This window comes from Cololabis saira, chromosome 5 (assembly GCF_033807715.1).
Source record: "Cololabis saira isolate AMF1-May2022 chromosome 5, fColSai1.1, whole genome shotgun sequence".
NCBI classification, from domain to species: Eukaryota; Metazoa; Chordata; class Actinopteri; order Beloniformes; family Belonidae; genus Cololabis; species Cololabis saira.
In genome coordinates, this window is record NC_084591.1 from 27,660,271 (window position 1) to 27,674,777 (window position 14,507).

The 14,507-nt window shown below is 38.8% G+C and overlaps 3 protein-coding genes across 3 annotated transcripts; 2 read left to right on the forward strand and 1 right to left on the reverse strand.

Moving 5' to 3' along the window:
• The first annotated feature begins 387 nt into the window (after positions 1-387).
• On the forward strand, positions 388-4,122 carry ccdc34 (coiled-coil domain containing 34). Its single transcript, XM_061722563.1, has 7 exons — positions 388-486; positions 791-1,081; positions 2,625-2,769; positions 2,890-2,997; positions 3,075-3,233; positions 3,318-3,447; positions 3,628-4,122. Exons 2-7 carry the CDS (start codon positions 801-803, stop codon positions 3,828-3,830), a joined length of 1,026 nt encoding a protein of 341 aa, XP_061578547.1. The 5' UTR covers positions 388-486; positions 791-800; the 3' UTR covers positions 3,831-4,122.
• Positions 4,123-4,731: 609 nt separating this feature from the next.
• LOC133444018 (ras-related protein Rab-19) lies at positions 4,732-9,651 on the forward strand. The gene is made up of 4 exons (XM_061721434.1): positions 4,732-5,069; positions 5,586-5,774; positions 6,226-6,409; positions 7,764-9,651. Exons 1-4 carry the CDS (start codon positions 5,019-5,021, stop codon positions 8,045-8,047), a joined length of 708 nt encoding a protein of 235 aa, XP_061577418.1. The 5' UTR covers positions 4,732-5,018; the 3' UTR covers positions 8,048-9,651.
• On the reverse strand, positions 8,378-13,694 carry hdhd5 (haloacid dehalogenase like hydrolase domain containing 5). The gene is made up of 8 exons (XM_061721432.1): positions 13,370-13,694; positions 12,750-12,953; positions 12,556-12,668; positions 12,212-12,305; positions 12,101-12,134; positions 11,739-11,913; positions 11,474-11,662; positions 8,378-10,576 (listed from the first exon to the last, which is right to left on the reverse strand). Exons 1-8 carry the CDS (start codon positions 13,478-13,480, stop codon positions 10,150-10,152), a joined length of 1,347 nt encoding a protein of 448 aa, XP_061577416.1. The 5' UTR covers positions 13,481-13,694; the 3' UTR covers positions 8,378-10,149.
• Positions 13,695-14,507: the final 813 nt, after the last annotated feature.

The window sequence follows — 14,507 nt, forward strand, 5'->3', positions numbered from 1 at the left end:
TATGTAGTCAATACAAATCAGTATTTAGAATACTTTTGCATTAATTTAGTTATTTTCCAAAATCAAACAATGATAAACATCATCAGAATATGTCAACCAAAAAATGCTGGTTCTGAACTTCTGCAGGCACATTGTAATATTTCCATTCTCTAGTTGCTGGCATGTTTTAAATATGTATTCAGGATGTGATCAATTAATCTGCTCTGAGTCTCTGGAAAGCCATGAGACTATTGTAATATATATAAATAAAATATATAAATAAAAATTAAATTTGAATTATTGTGAACAAACATATTTGGCGTCCTTCACATCACGTGGCATTAGAAGTCAACAAACAGAGCGTCAGACGTCACCATGGTTACGGAAGCATCGCCCAGTACCGCGGTGTATCACGGGAAAAAAAAGTCGCAAAATCAGTTTCAGCTCTCGGACTTCCAGCGTTAGGAGACTTACAGGAGATTCTCTGGCACTATTATAGCCGCAAAGGTACAAGAAATATATAAAAGACGTATAATTTCAAAGTTTGATATGACCTTTGCAAGCTTTACCGTTCTGTAGCCTGAAAGACAAATGCTGAAGTTAGCCGAGGCGCTAACGATAGCTTTACATGCTTTGCATACATCCATGTTTACATGGCAAACTAATGAGTCTGAGCTAAACGGGTCGCATCTTGCCCGTGAAAGTGTGCCTCGTTGCAGCTTTGTTCGGAATTAAATCTCGCAACAAGCACTCATCCTTATGCTGCAGAGAAATCGTTTCAATTATACTTGTTTTGTGTATTTCGCTGTAGATTGCAGCCGATGTCTGCAGGGCGCATGCGCAGCTGTCCTGGTTCCAGCGAGCGCTTCAGCTCCACACCAGTGAAGACCACGGGGGGAAACACCCGCACACCCGGGGCTCTGGCCCGGGATCTGGGCCAGGATCTGGGCCAGGGTGTCCTGTCCGACGACGAGGACACCTTCTCTCTGCTCTCCCCCATCTACCACGACAGCTTTGACAGCGATGAGGAGGAGCTGGCATCCAGCCCAGTCCAGCAGATGTCGCCGAGCCTCGAGTCGAGAGGCTCTGAGTCCCCTGTTAGGTAATGTTAGTTAGTTAATATAAAGTATTCACATTCATTACTCAGGTAGAAGTATAGATACTAGAGTTTAAAAATACTCCTGTAGAAGTTGAAGTATCAACTCAAGTTTTTTACTCAATTAAAAGTATAAAAGTACTGGTTTCAAAACTACTTAAAATATAAAAGTAAAAGTAATGTAAGGGGGAAAAAGCAATTAAGGACAAAAGCCATTGAAAATGAATGTATCTTAGTATAATGCAAATATATTAAAGAACCATGTATGTGTACTTTTGAGCATTAACATGTGTTTCAGAGAGCAGAAGATATGACGACTAGTTGCCTATAAGTATTGTAATGGTGCAAAACAATACTTCAGAGGCATGTCATCATTTATCCTAACCTTTATTGGAATGTACATCCAAGTTTAGTTGCAGGAATCTGAGGGAACGGATGTAAGAACAAAACTGGACAAGAACATCTGAAACAACCACAACCAAATTCACTCTATCCGGATGGAGCAATTTAACTGGATAGTTTTTTTTTAAAGGCCGAAAAGAAATAGAGTAACAAGGCTGTTTTTAAAATGTAAGGAGTAAAAAGTACAGATAATTGTGTGAAAATGTAAGGAGTAAAAGTAAAAAGTCGTCTGAAAAATAATTACTCCAGTGAAGTATAGATAACCAAAATTTCTACTTAAGTAAGGTAACGAAGTATTTGTACTTCGTTACTTGACACCTCTGGTCAATCACAAGCATAAAAATCAACAAACAAGATAACAAACATCCACAGGTTTTTCCCTGGTCAACATTGTGATTATTTTCACCGAAAAGGTCTGGGCTTCAAGCATCAAGCTTACCTTGCCCACCTTTTAACATAATAGAATATGCAAAAAGAACAAATTAAGTATCATGAGGTTACGCAAAATAATAATAATAATAATTAATAATAGCTGTAATAACTGCAATAATAGCAATATCAACAATAATGATAACAATAACAATGACAGCTCTGAAAACAGAAAGTGAAAAGATGCCAAAGAACCAATCTAGGTTGTCATTTCATCTCACGCATGTGTACATTCTTCTTTGTTTACTTGATGTGCTTCTATATATGTGTCCATTACCTTTGCTTTGAATAATATCTTGTATGCTTTTATTGAGTTTGCTAATTTAAGGTCGTTGTCTAATGAGTTCCACAGTTTTACTCCTAAAACGGATAAACATCTGCCCTTTGTATTTGCTCTTCCTGTTGTTGTCTTAAACATGGCTGTTCCCCTGAGGTCATGTTTGCCCTCTCTTGGCTTGAACAGTTCCTGCATGCAGCCCGGAAGTAAATTGTTATAAGCCTTATATATTATTACACTGGTGTTCAGATGAACTATATCTTGCAATTTAAGTGTATTGTTTTGAATGAAAAGTGGGTTTGTTGATGCAAGATGGTCAGCCAAGTTTACAATTCTAATTGCTTTTTTTGGCAAAATATTTCTAAAAAATAATTTATAGATCTATAGATTTATTTTGTACTCCATATGGGTTATTTCTGAAGAGTCTTGTTTGTTAAATAGATGTGAGCTGCCTAAAACGCCCTCAGATCAGATGTGTGGTGCAGCAGCGCAGCCTGCAGGCTCAGCTTCACTCAGTGCATGGGAGATGTGGCTGTTGAACAAAGCTAGAGTGGATCGCCTTAAACTGGGAAAGAAAGCGGAGGAGGTAAGATATTGCCTTTAAATGCCATTTCTTCCCATATTAAAGCAACGTCAACATTTCTGTCTCTCATTTGTAACAACAAATCCTTTTTTGGAGATTTCTAACTTATATCCCATTACCCAGGAACGCTTACTCAAAGAACAAAAACAACAGCAGGAAAGGCAGCAGATGCAGAAAAAGATTGTCATGGAAGAAAGGATCCACGAATGGATTAAAATGAAAAACGAAAAGGTAATGACATATTTATATGGAAAACTAATGTTTTTAGTAAAATCTTAAGTAATTTGTATATTGTGTTTCACTCCTAGGAGAGACATGAGCAACTTGCAAAACAGAGGAAAGAGGAAGAGGAGTTGCAGAGGGGGCGAGATAAGAAGAGGGAGATTGAACAGAAAGCTCAGCAAAAGTATAAGGACTGGCTGCAGAAGAAGAACCAAGAAAAAATTGAAAGAGAAAAGAAAGAACAAGTAATGGTTCTTTTTCACAGGTATTTTTGTCAAAATATAGGAAAATAATCTTTAAAAAAATTATTATGGATATGTTTTAATCAGGAGAAAACTGCTCTGAGGGAAGAACAGGAGAGGGAGCGTCGCAGGAGGGCACAAAAGAAGTTTAAGGAGTGGCTGGCGAATGCCAATGACAAAAGCAGACCAAGTCCCAAATCACCTTTCTATCCAACAAGTAAGGATATTTAAGCAACCAAGGAATTATTAACTGACTCTGTGTAACTGATTAAATCGATGAGGTTTGTTTTATTTACCCACAGGGATAATAAAACCCGGACTGAATTTACTCATAACTTGAACTTTTATTACTGTTAATTATTATGTAGTACTATTATGGCATTTTGTTTTCTTCTAGGTCCCTACGACAAATCATACCCAGCACCCAGCTTCTACAATCCCATTCCCTGGAAGCCGATTCATGTGCCTCCTCCAGAATCGTTACAGAACAAGATGTCTTGCGAGAAGCCTCAGAAACAGAGGAAAAGCCAGCAGAGCACCTGTAGTGCTTTCAGACTGAGAAACACTGGACATGCGGCACATTTGCTGCAGAGGAGATGACACATTGAGCTGCAGTTGACGTAGCTGCGATACTGTGATACTGAAAGTTAGATGCAGCTCCAACCGCCACAGTGATGCCACCATGACCCGTCGGCACCAGCACACCTGCTGGAAGGAGATTCGGCTGAGTCGCTGAAGGATTTGGGTGCTTTAAAATTGAGTTGCAAATGTTAATGATTTTACATACAGAGATCTTTATATATTCATTAGATACATGAACCTGTTTTCATATAGTATAAATTCTGTGTTGATATCTAAAATCCAGGAGAACATTTTCATATTACTCTGTATATCTGATGGATTTTGTATTTGAATAAAAAAAACTAAAACATTTTTTTCCTTCACCCTCATCTTATTTTCTCTATCTCTTAATAACAAAAAAAAAAACCAACACATTTCCCTGCTGTTGATGCGGCGCGAGCCACACAAAAGAAAGAAGGTGGCTGGTGGTCACAGCCAAAGATATACCCGGCTCGCTCAAGAGCCCCGAACACTCACACATTGTTTTGTGTCCAGCTGTGTCTTGTTCTTCTGTGGGCTGAGATGACGACAGAAACGAGTGTGGGGGTGGACGGAGAGTGACTGATTCAGAGCAGTACGCTCATTCAGTGTTAGCATCTCACTTGGATGCCAATTTGTGAAGATCAAGGTAAAATTGTTTCGATTACACTTCATGATAGAGTAACCAATGTTTAAATACTACTGTGTTATTTTTATCTGCTGTGTTCTGGTCTGACGTTTTCCCTGGTAAATGCCTGTCTGTTGGTGACTGATCTGGGCTGGTTGATTGTAGTCAGGCAGGTTGGTGGAGGGGGTTAATATAGAGGGCGTTAAAAAAAAAATCATTGTAGTGCAGACTCCTGAGACAATGTGTCCACATCCTTGAACAGTTACTTTGTAGGTGTGGTTTAAACTGTTTTTACAGGACTTTATGAACCAAATAAGCAAAATCTGTAGACAATAAAGAAACTACTAAATGTTGGCCTCAAGCCAATTCACAGTTTTATTCTCTGATTTATGACAAATAGGGTAAGGTCTGACAAGTTAATCATTCATCAAAGTTAAGCACAATCTATTGAGTGTAGTGTTTTGGGAATGAATGAAGTCTCGGATCATTGAGTTTTATATCTGCCTCTTGCAGGTATCTCCTCCTGGTAAAGTGCCTGAATAGGAAACCAATATCCCAGGATGCAGTGGTGCAGGTGGGCCGGCGGTTGGAGATCACACCTGCCGAGACAGGTTGGAGGCGTGTCTTAAACTGTCCCAGATTGAAAGTAACTGGAGGAGATGTGTTGTGGGCATTTAGAGTCACAGTCTAAAGGGCAAAAATACACGCTTGTGTTCAGACTTTAGCAGGGCTCGTATGTGGTTTGGATATGTAGACAAATTTATGATAGAGAAACAAGCTTTGGACCTTTCTTAATTTTGATTTGTTCAGGAAAGAAATGGGTTTGAATCCTCTGTTTTGTTCTCTTGTTTTCCTATAATTACAGCCCTTAAATAGGGTTAAACTCGTATCTAATTTGACATGAAATGTTTTAACATTTCTCTGTTTTTTCTAATCTAGTTGGAACATATGGGTGCAGGACCATGTCTCCTGACATGTTGCTGCTTACTAACTAGATTTTCTTCTTTTTCTTACAAACATGTGGCTGCTGTTTGCATAAATAGCCTCAGTTATTATTGCTACCATTCAGAAGGAACCAGTTCTGTTGCCCTGAGGCATTTCAGCCTGTCTTTTTGTCCACCATGCAGTCGGCTGGACCAGAGAGTGAGGACTCTTTTGACTTTCTTTTTAAAATCATCCTGGTCGGGGATTCGGATGTTGGGAAGACGTGCGTGGTGCAGAGATTCAAGTCCGGCATTTTCATTGAGAAGCAGCAGAACACTATTGGGGTTGACTTTACTGTTCGCACCCTGGATATTGACGGCAAGAAGGTGAAGGTAAACTGACTTTTCTTCCCAGCACTTGTTTTTTTATTTAGATTTTGTTGAGCCAGATCAGAGCTGCCCATACTAACTCAGTACTACATGTAATGGACAGCCTTTTAAGCTGTATTTTCTATACTGAGAAGTACATGATTTTGTGGCAAATGTACGCACACGTACAGTCTGTACTCCTCTCCTACATGAAATAATCTCTTTGCTTACATTAGTTAGTCAGTGTTATTCTTCTTTCAGAGAAAGAGGGAGTGGCTGTGTGCCTTGTTAAAATTATATGCCCTGTGAGTTAGTTTTGTGGGTGTGTTGTTTTGTTAAAAGCATTCACACCTTAGACTTCTTCATAGTTTGAAGTTGAGTTTAGAAATGCATTATTATAAAAAGGACTTTCATAGCACAAAACTGAGCTTTGGTGAAACTGCGTAACCCTCATTTATGCCGTGTGTGACTGCAGATGCAAGTGTGGGACACTGCTGGGCAGGAGCGTTTCCGCACCATCACTCAGAGTTACTACCGCAGTGCCCACGGAGCCATGGTGGCCTACGACATCAGCCGCCGTGGCACATTTGAGTCTGTTCCCCACTGGATCAGAGAGGTGGAGCAGTTCGGAGCTGCCAGCGTGGTCCTGATACTCATCGGTAGGCAACATAAAAACAGACTGGACCATCTTATGTTGGGTTGTAAAGGCAAAAACGTGTATTTACTGTAGATGTTTAGATCGCTAAAACAAGTGAAACCCACAGTGTTCCAGCTGTTCTGGAAAATCACCTCAGGACAGGGATGTATAGTGATGTAGACCCATAATTTATTTCATCCATTGAGGCCTTAAAACAACGAATCCAGTAATTTACATCCACATTTCAACTGTGTTGAATAAATGTATTGTTTTATATATTTAACTATAACAATTTTTCTCATTTTACTATGTTTGGACTTTATTTCATACTTGTAGCTGCCAGCGTATTGTCATACCAACGACAGGAACAGTAATATTGTAATTCAGGTGCAATAGAGACTTGATGTTCTCTGTAGTTAGCAGAGAAAAGTGTGTGCACATTCTGGCAGTAGATCTGAATGAGTTGGGAAATTATGTTAAAGAATATTGGAAAAAATCTAATTCTATCCAGTTCCGCTTCAAATTGGTAACCTTATGAATCTTATCAAACTGTTAGTTCTTGTCCATAAAACCCAGTGATAAAGGAGGCACCATTTAGTCTCTTTAATGTTAACATTTTTATAAATGCTACTTGGAGTGGGAGCAGCTGAGCAGCTTTAACCAAACATTTTCTTTAATGTGCTGTTTTAGAGTGATATATTAAAACTTTAACACGGCCCCTTGTTTTCCTTGTCTTTGGATGGCATAAGCACAAAATCTTTGCAACTGAATCAATACCATGACCAGCTGTAAGTTAATAACTGTAATAAATTTGAAAATTAGCTATGGAATAGTAAAATTGCTTGTATTTATTATCATCATTCAGACAATTATTTATTTATTTTGTTAATGTCTATACTGACTTGTTGACCAGTTTTATGGTTTTTGTCTCTGCAGCTGCTGTGGGGTGTGTTCGGGGAAATGAGCATGTGCCTGTTTTAAAGTTTAGTCGCAGGTTTAATCGTTATTGTGGACTAAAACAGTTCCGCTGGTGTAACTGCGTTAAAACAATCTCGTTTCTGTGTCCAATAATAAAGCTGTTGTCAAACCAATCTAACAATTAAAGGTATTCATCGTCTGACAATTGCATTTATTATTGTGAAATGATCATCTATGATATATATTTCTTCTTAAAACACTAAATTACCCCAAAATCTGGTCAAATATTGTGCAGGTTAGTTAGTTATACTCAAGGACAGCCAGCCATACCCACACAGACGTCCCCTGGTTTCATATCAAAACTGTTAAACACTGTTTGTTTGCTGCAGCACCTTTTCACGTAAGTCTGCTCCACTTTTGTTTCCTCACGTCCCGTTCTGCTTCGATCACCCCTACAGGTAACAAGTCTGACCTCCATGCTAAAAGACAGGTGTTGTTCGAGGATGCGTGCACGTTGGCAGAAAACAGCAGCATGCTGGCTGCTCTAGAGACCTCAGCCAAGGAGGCCCAGAACGTAGAAGCTGCCTTCATCCTCATGGCCCGGGAGCTGCTGGCACGCAACGGCTTGACCATCACAGATGAAGCGTCTCAGAACTCGCCACAATTCTTGATCAGCGACGGCTCTCATCCGGTATACGCCGCTGTCTCTCCAGACAAAAAGTGTGGGTGCAGAACAGGCTGAGGCAAGGTGTGTGAGAGAAAAAAAAAACTAAAATAAATGGAGGTTCTTAATATTCATCCTACAAATGAGGTTTGTCTACCAGGGAAGGAAGTCCACTTGAAGATAAAATGTGATTGATTGTGTGTGAAATCTTAGGTTTTGTATATGTTTTGCCGGTACTTTTTTTTTTATACAGTTAATGAAATATGTAACATGGCGTTTGATGATCAAACATATTTGATTATATTCCTTGTTGGTTAACTGCTGCTGAATGTAATATAGTTTTGCTGGAGGACTCTGTATTCCCACCACGGTAAACACTACAATTATCACTGGACATACAACTCGCACTGTCTTTCATCATTTTATTATTCTTTCTGACTATGTAGCTTTAACAGTACATTATTATTGTGCAATTTAAGTTACAGTCATTCTGTTACACCTTCAGTTACAAATATAAGCTATCAGAATAAGCTTTCAGTGGTGCTGCAACACAATCCTAAACAGAAATTAACCAGTCCTCCAAGATTTCTATGTCACGGCTTGAAAAATATATCTTTTTTTCATCAATATGAAAACTTTTACAGTTTAATCTTTTCTTTCTCTGTCACACGCATGCAAATCTTAAAAACAAACAATATACTTTTTAAAAAACATTTTCCTGATTGGACTTTACTGGGGCTGAACGGAACATTAATCTCTGAAGAATAAGTAGTTTCACATTCATTCTTAACAACCAATCAGGCTGGAATATGACAGCAGTAAAACCAAAAAGGACCCACAGATGGTGCATAGACTTAAAGAGATAAGGTGACTGAGTGACGTAAACTGCAGTTTATAAAATTAAATCAGTTTTCATTTGAACCTCAAGTGCTATTGCACTTGGTGCAGCTTTTGTGTTTTTAAAGGGCCTTCTGAAAAAATATCTGACGATCCCACAACTGTATACCTGCTTCGTAAAAGTATTAACATAAAAACTCTTATTGCAGTAAACACAAGCAAAAAAAGAATTTATATAACACATAATTTATGTGTTATAAAATATCTTGTAGAGCTCATGTGAGATCTACAAAGGCAAATGGACAACTTACATTTACAAGTCCTTGGCAGAGTTCAAAGTGTCCAGTTGCTGATAATTCAGTCCACTATTTTATCTACTATAAAATGCACTTCAAACTCACCAAGTAGAGAGCTAAAGCTTGTATAAATATCCTGTGCACTAAATTATTCAAATGAGACCACCATGCACTGTGGCCTGAAGCCAGCAGCTCTAGAGTTAAGTTTGTTATTTCCTTTTCTACCTGAGATGAAAAAATAGTTGCCTTATGTCCCAGAAGTATATTTGAAATGTTTTGCTTGCTGTGAATGTATTGGGAATGCAATGTAACTCACTTTTGAAATGTGTGTATGCAAACTGCAACTGAGGCCACTGTGCCTTGTTTTAAAAAAAAAAAACATGGCTTTGCTTTGTCAAATATTTTTGCTTTCCATGAGTAAATATTAAATGGTATTAATTATTATAGTGAGCATGTGTATAGTTAAAGCTGTAGCACAGGCCTGTGCAGGTTGATACAGTGCAGCAAGAGTTTTTTAGTGTGTGTGCAGGTTAATCATAAAACGTTATATCAGTGTTGTGAATCAGTGTTTGTCTAAGCCAAAAACAACAAACCTGTGTTGTCCATCACCCCAGATGTAGCATGGATGTCCCTGCTGGTGTCAGCTGCTCACCCTATCTCCTACGGAGGCCTCTATACAGAGCTTGCTATATAATGAGCAAGTGAGCAAACGAACAAACAAGTGGACGGTTCAAATACAGCCTTTATATGCATATTATGTGTAGTTAAAAAAATATTATTTTGAAAATATATGTAAAAACAACTGTGCAACAGTGTCAAAACTACCCTCGACTTCATATTTTAGGGTTAAAACTGCACATTCCTGCTTTTAAAAAAAAGTTGATTTGAATCTATTTTGTGATAAAAACCACATATTTGCCCTGCAATAGTCAAGGTAGTAAAAAGAAAAAAACAAACAAATACACTCACAATAACTGTTTCAATCAGTTCAGGGTTAGACCAGGGAGTGGTGGGATGTAGCCACACTCTGAGAGACTCTTGACACTCTTAGTGCTTCAGGGGGCAGCCTTCCTGCTGGAACACCAGCTCCACCGCATCCTTTACGTCCTGCACCACGAAGGACGGCTGTGTGAGGGTGGGCTCAAAGCGGAAGTCCCTGTGACCGTGGAAGATGCGCTGCTCGGTGACCGTTTGTGCTGGATCCGAGGGCAGCTCCTGCTGGTCTCTGCTGTACACCCCTGTGCACACCAGGATGGAGCAGCACTCCTCAGGCAGGTCCTTCTCTGAAACATGTGCACCCGTTGCTCCACCTAGTTCTGCCGATGTCATTTTAAGAGTGTCGTCAGCATCTAGTGCCATGGTATCCACAGCTCCTCCACTGCGCTTGGCTTGCAATTGGGCCTTGGTACGATGAGAGGCCTGGAGGTAGTGATTGTAGAGGTTGGCGCCGTAAATGTCAGCCATGGGGTTATCACTATGAAAAAAGATGATTGGCAGCACATTAATTCAAAACAAAGACACCATAATATACACACACATATGTATGTATGTGGGTCAATGACGAATAAGGATTTTCAACAGGTCAATTTTAAAATAATAAAAAAAAGAATATCTATTGCAGTAGTTCAAACATTAAGAATGTTGTGTACACATAAATTCATATACAAATTTTAAATTAAGTGATTTAAAAGTTTTTTGTCAAGATGAATTGGCACTAGCCTTAAAAAAGGTCATGTGGTACAACCATGATTCATATTAAAATAAATTAATTTCCTTAAAATCTTGACATCTTTTTTCAGTTTTCAGTATTGTACAAAAATGGTTGGTTTTTTTTAATGGTCGCGCCACATGATATTTCATAAAATGGACATCATCGGTCAAACTTTGTTTGTATATTATGATGGAAATATAAATACAAATGTGTTGCAATCTTACACACTACAAGACATTTCAGAAATCATGCCAGATAGGGCAGAAGATTGATTTAAAAACATTTAGAGTGATTTCAAAAAAAGTTTTCAAAAACAAGAGTCCTGGTCGGACGGTCACACCACATGACATTTTGACGCTTAAAAACAACAAAATCCCAAATAACTAGTATTTTTGTAAAATTGAAGTGAGTCCATATGTGGGACAGGTAGGTCATATATATATATATATATATATATATATATATATATATATATGGTATTTTTTTATCAATTTAAACCTTTGAATTGAAAAAAAAATATCTTTTTTTCAGAAAATATCGGCGTCACGTCATTGACCCATGTATGTATATGCTACATAGCAAACAATCTGTGTGCATGGAAAAAGAAAAAGAAAAAAGGGAGATAAGATTTTAGTGTCCAATGAAAAGTGAGTTACACACCCTATGGCATACAGCCTCTTCACAGGTGTGGTCCAACCAAGCTTCTCAGCCTGCTGTCTTATTAACAGCTCGGCATAGTTATAAGTCACCACACTGGGTTTACCGATCAGAGCTTCGTACTTCAGATCATAGCCTGTGACTTTCTTATACAGGCTCTCCAAGCACACCAGGAACATACCGTGGCCGAACCTGCAACCCAAGGAGCATCAAGTGTGAAAAAAACTGCTCTACATTTAAAACAGTCAAACATGATCCGCATGCACACCTTGGATTCTTTGCCTCCGCCATCCACAGCAGGTCCATGTTACAGGCCAGAACTGGGATGTGGGGATACTGTATTGAGTTCCAGGAGTTGCCTGGGTTTCCGTTAGTTAGAAGTACATCAACGATAAGCTGGAGGTTTGTCTCCCACCTGATTGGCTCTCCAAATAAGATAACAGCTGCAGAATGAAAGTAAATTAAAAGAGAAGCATATAACATGGCCACATATAACCCATATTAAAACAGTTTATTGTAAGTAAGTAAAGTGGAACTTAAATAAATTAGCACAATATAGGATAAAGAAATAAAAATACACATCATAGCATAAACTAGAGTAATGTGTGTAGGCTGTTTGTGGAAACATACCATCTATGCATGGTAAACCTTTAGTCGGTGGAATCTGCAACACATTAACCATAAGTTTGACGCCTAACTTATGTGTGCAAACAAACAAGTACCAGCATTAATGACACTTACACTGTCTTTGGGTCTTCTGTTGTGGTCCACAACATCTAGGACAGGGTATGCCTCTCTGAGCATATCTATAGTAACCACATCCTCGAAGCCCAGGCTGGCGTGCAGTGGGTTAAAGTCACACACAGGTCACCAGGAGCCACAAAATACACAATTAACAAGTAGACAGCATATTTGTTTTTTAATAAATTAGCTTGTTTTTTTTTCAAAAGAAACAAAGAAGTATGTAAAAGGGCTTCACTGACATACTTTATCTTGCAAAAACAACAAAGGGTACAAAGATTAAATGCTGATAAAGTGGAGCAAGAACAAATAACACACTAAACAAACAGAACGGGACAGGATACTTGTGTGCGACCTCCTCAACAGGACCCTGTCCTGAGACCAGCACGCGCATTTTGTGAAACTGGGTAAACATTCGCAAAGGACTGTGGGACAGCATCACCTGGTCTGGAGACACCTGAGATAATCATACCAGACGGCTTGTGTTAAACTCAAGACAAAAGAAGGCTCACACTGATTCAAGAAGTGTTCAGTTTACCTCGACCTCCAGCAGGTGTGACAGATGCTCAGCTTTCTTCTGCCTCACGCAGTTCCCTGCGTTGGTGACAAACACAACAGGAACCTTGTATTTCCCATTGGAGTCCACCAGGTCCCTGAAGCACTGTTTGGCCTCGGGGATGGGCGTCCTGCCTCGTACCAGCACCCCATCGATGTCGAAGAGGAGGCCGAAGGAGCTGGGGCCCTGAGGAGGGAGATGACGGACAGTGTGGATGTGCAGCATGAAGGGATGGAGTTGTTCATTAACTTGCAATTGAACCATCAGAGTGGTTTTCTCTCCACTTTAAGCGAATGAACTCACTAGTGAGACTTTGTTCTCAGAGCTGCCCACTTACCGTAAAAGTACATACCCAACAGTTTTATTGGAGTGGATTACACACTGATAGTAAAATCAAACACACACAAAAAAGAAAAAATAAGGTTGTAAAACCAAGTAATAACTGATGTGATAACTTTTACCATTGTTGTCTGTTATCATAGTAGTTTCCCATTACTGTATCTTATTAGTCAGTGAAATGGTTAACAGCCAGTTGTTCAGCCACTACTTCTGCTTTACTTTTCATTTTATTTCAACAAAGACTCAGCAAAGCATGCACTTACATGAGTGTAATTCCTTGAGGTGAAAGACGAGGTGTTTGCTTTTATTGCTGCTCCTTCACAGCTTAACTTCAGCAGCTGCCAGCAGCTTTTCAGAGACCCCACTCTCTGCATGTCTGCACGTACCTTTGTGTGGAAAACTAGCACCAGTGGGTAAACAGCACATACAAACGCGTTGGCTTTGGGGTAACTGTACCAGCCGACTGAGCTTTTTTTAATTCTGAGAGGATGGGTCAAAATATCTCCAGGGATAGGTTTCACTACTCCACTTAAGATTCGTTTCCTCGTGTTTTCATTTAAGTGCCACAACAGTTCTGCTGCTTGTCCAAGCGCATGCGCAAGAGAGCAAGAAGGTCTGGATTACGTCACATTTTACACGGCAGGAAACACGTGGTCACGCACGTCCCAGTAATTGTAACTTTGTTATATGGTCAATAAACAACAAGTGCTATATCTGGAATAATAAAGCTTTACGAGATCAACTTGTAGTTTTTTTTAGAGGTCCTTTGACCTTAATAGCATCGAAGCCACTTTTGAATAAAAAAATTTCCAGTAACTCCTGAAGAATTTTCAGTTGTCGCTAATTCCATCAGGCACCTTAATGCTTTTTAAAAACAGTTGTACTTCCTCGTCTAGAAATGTGTCCGCCCCATTCTCAACTGACTCTCTAAAATATGTTTTTCACTGACCCCAAAGAATAATAATAAAAAAAAATACGTACCTGATTTCAAAAAGATATTGTTGCTACCCCTAATATTACTGTTTATTGGAATAGTTTCTCAGATCATATTGATTGGAAAAAAAACTTGGATGCTTCCTAACAAGTTTTTAATCACAAATAAGGTTAAGGAAGTCTCTTACAAAATCATACATAAATATTATCCTGCTAGCCATTACATGCAGAAATTTAAAAAGGACATTAATACGAACTGTTCCTTCTGTAATTTACATCCAGAAACAGTTCATTTATTCTGGTTTTGCTCTCATTCGAAAAAACTATGGGCACATTTATTATTGACTCTTTCACTATAGATTTTAATTTGCATTGGGAAAATGTTGTTTTTGGTTTCCATTGTTTCCCTAAGAAAGAAGGAAAATGTTACTTTTTGATAAATCTGTTTTTATTTCTTGCCAAATTTAA

Excerpts from the sequence above, each read along its gene's own strand:
- hdhd5 (XM_061721432.1), bottom strand. The coding sequence starts at position 13,480 with ATGCAGAGAGTGGGGTCTCTGAAAAGCTGCTGGCAGCTGCTGAAGTTA. Across the intron at positions 12,135-12,211 it reads ACAGAAGACCCAAAGACAGT|ATTCCACCGACTAAAGGTTT; the intron begins GTAAGTGTCATT and ends AATGTGTTGCAG. Across the intron at positions 11,914-12,100 it reads AGGTTTACCATGCATAGATG|CTGTTATCTTATTTGGAGAG; the intron begins GTATGTTTCCAC and ends TTCATTCTGCAG.
- LOC133444018 (XM_061721434.1), top strand. The coding sequence starts at position 5,019 with ATGCAGTGGTGCAGGTGGGCCGGCGGTTGGAGATCACACCTGCCGAGA. Across the intron at positions 5,070-5,585 it reads GATCACACCTGCCGAGACAG|TCGGCTGGACCAGAGAGTGA; the intron begins GTTGGAGGCGTG and ends TCCACCATGCAG. Across the intron at positions 5,775-6,225 it reads TTGACGGCAAGAAGGTGAAG|ATGCAAGTGTGGGACACTGC; the intron begins GTAAACTGACTT and ends GTGTGACTGCAG.
- ccdc34 (XM_061722563.1), top strand. The coding sequence starts at position 801 with ATGTCTGCAGGGCGCATGCGCAGCTGTCCTGGTTCCAGCGAGCGCTTC. Across the intron at positions 3,234-3,317 it reads AAAGAGAAAAGAAAGAACAA|GAGAAAACTGCTCTGAGGGA; the intron begins GTAATGGTTCTT and ends TGTTTTAATCAG. Across the intron at positions 3,448-3,627 it reads ATCACCTTTCTATCCAACAA|GTCCCTACGACAAATCATAC; the intron begins GTAAGGATATTT and ends GTTTTCTTCTAG.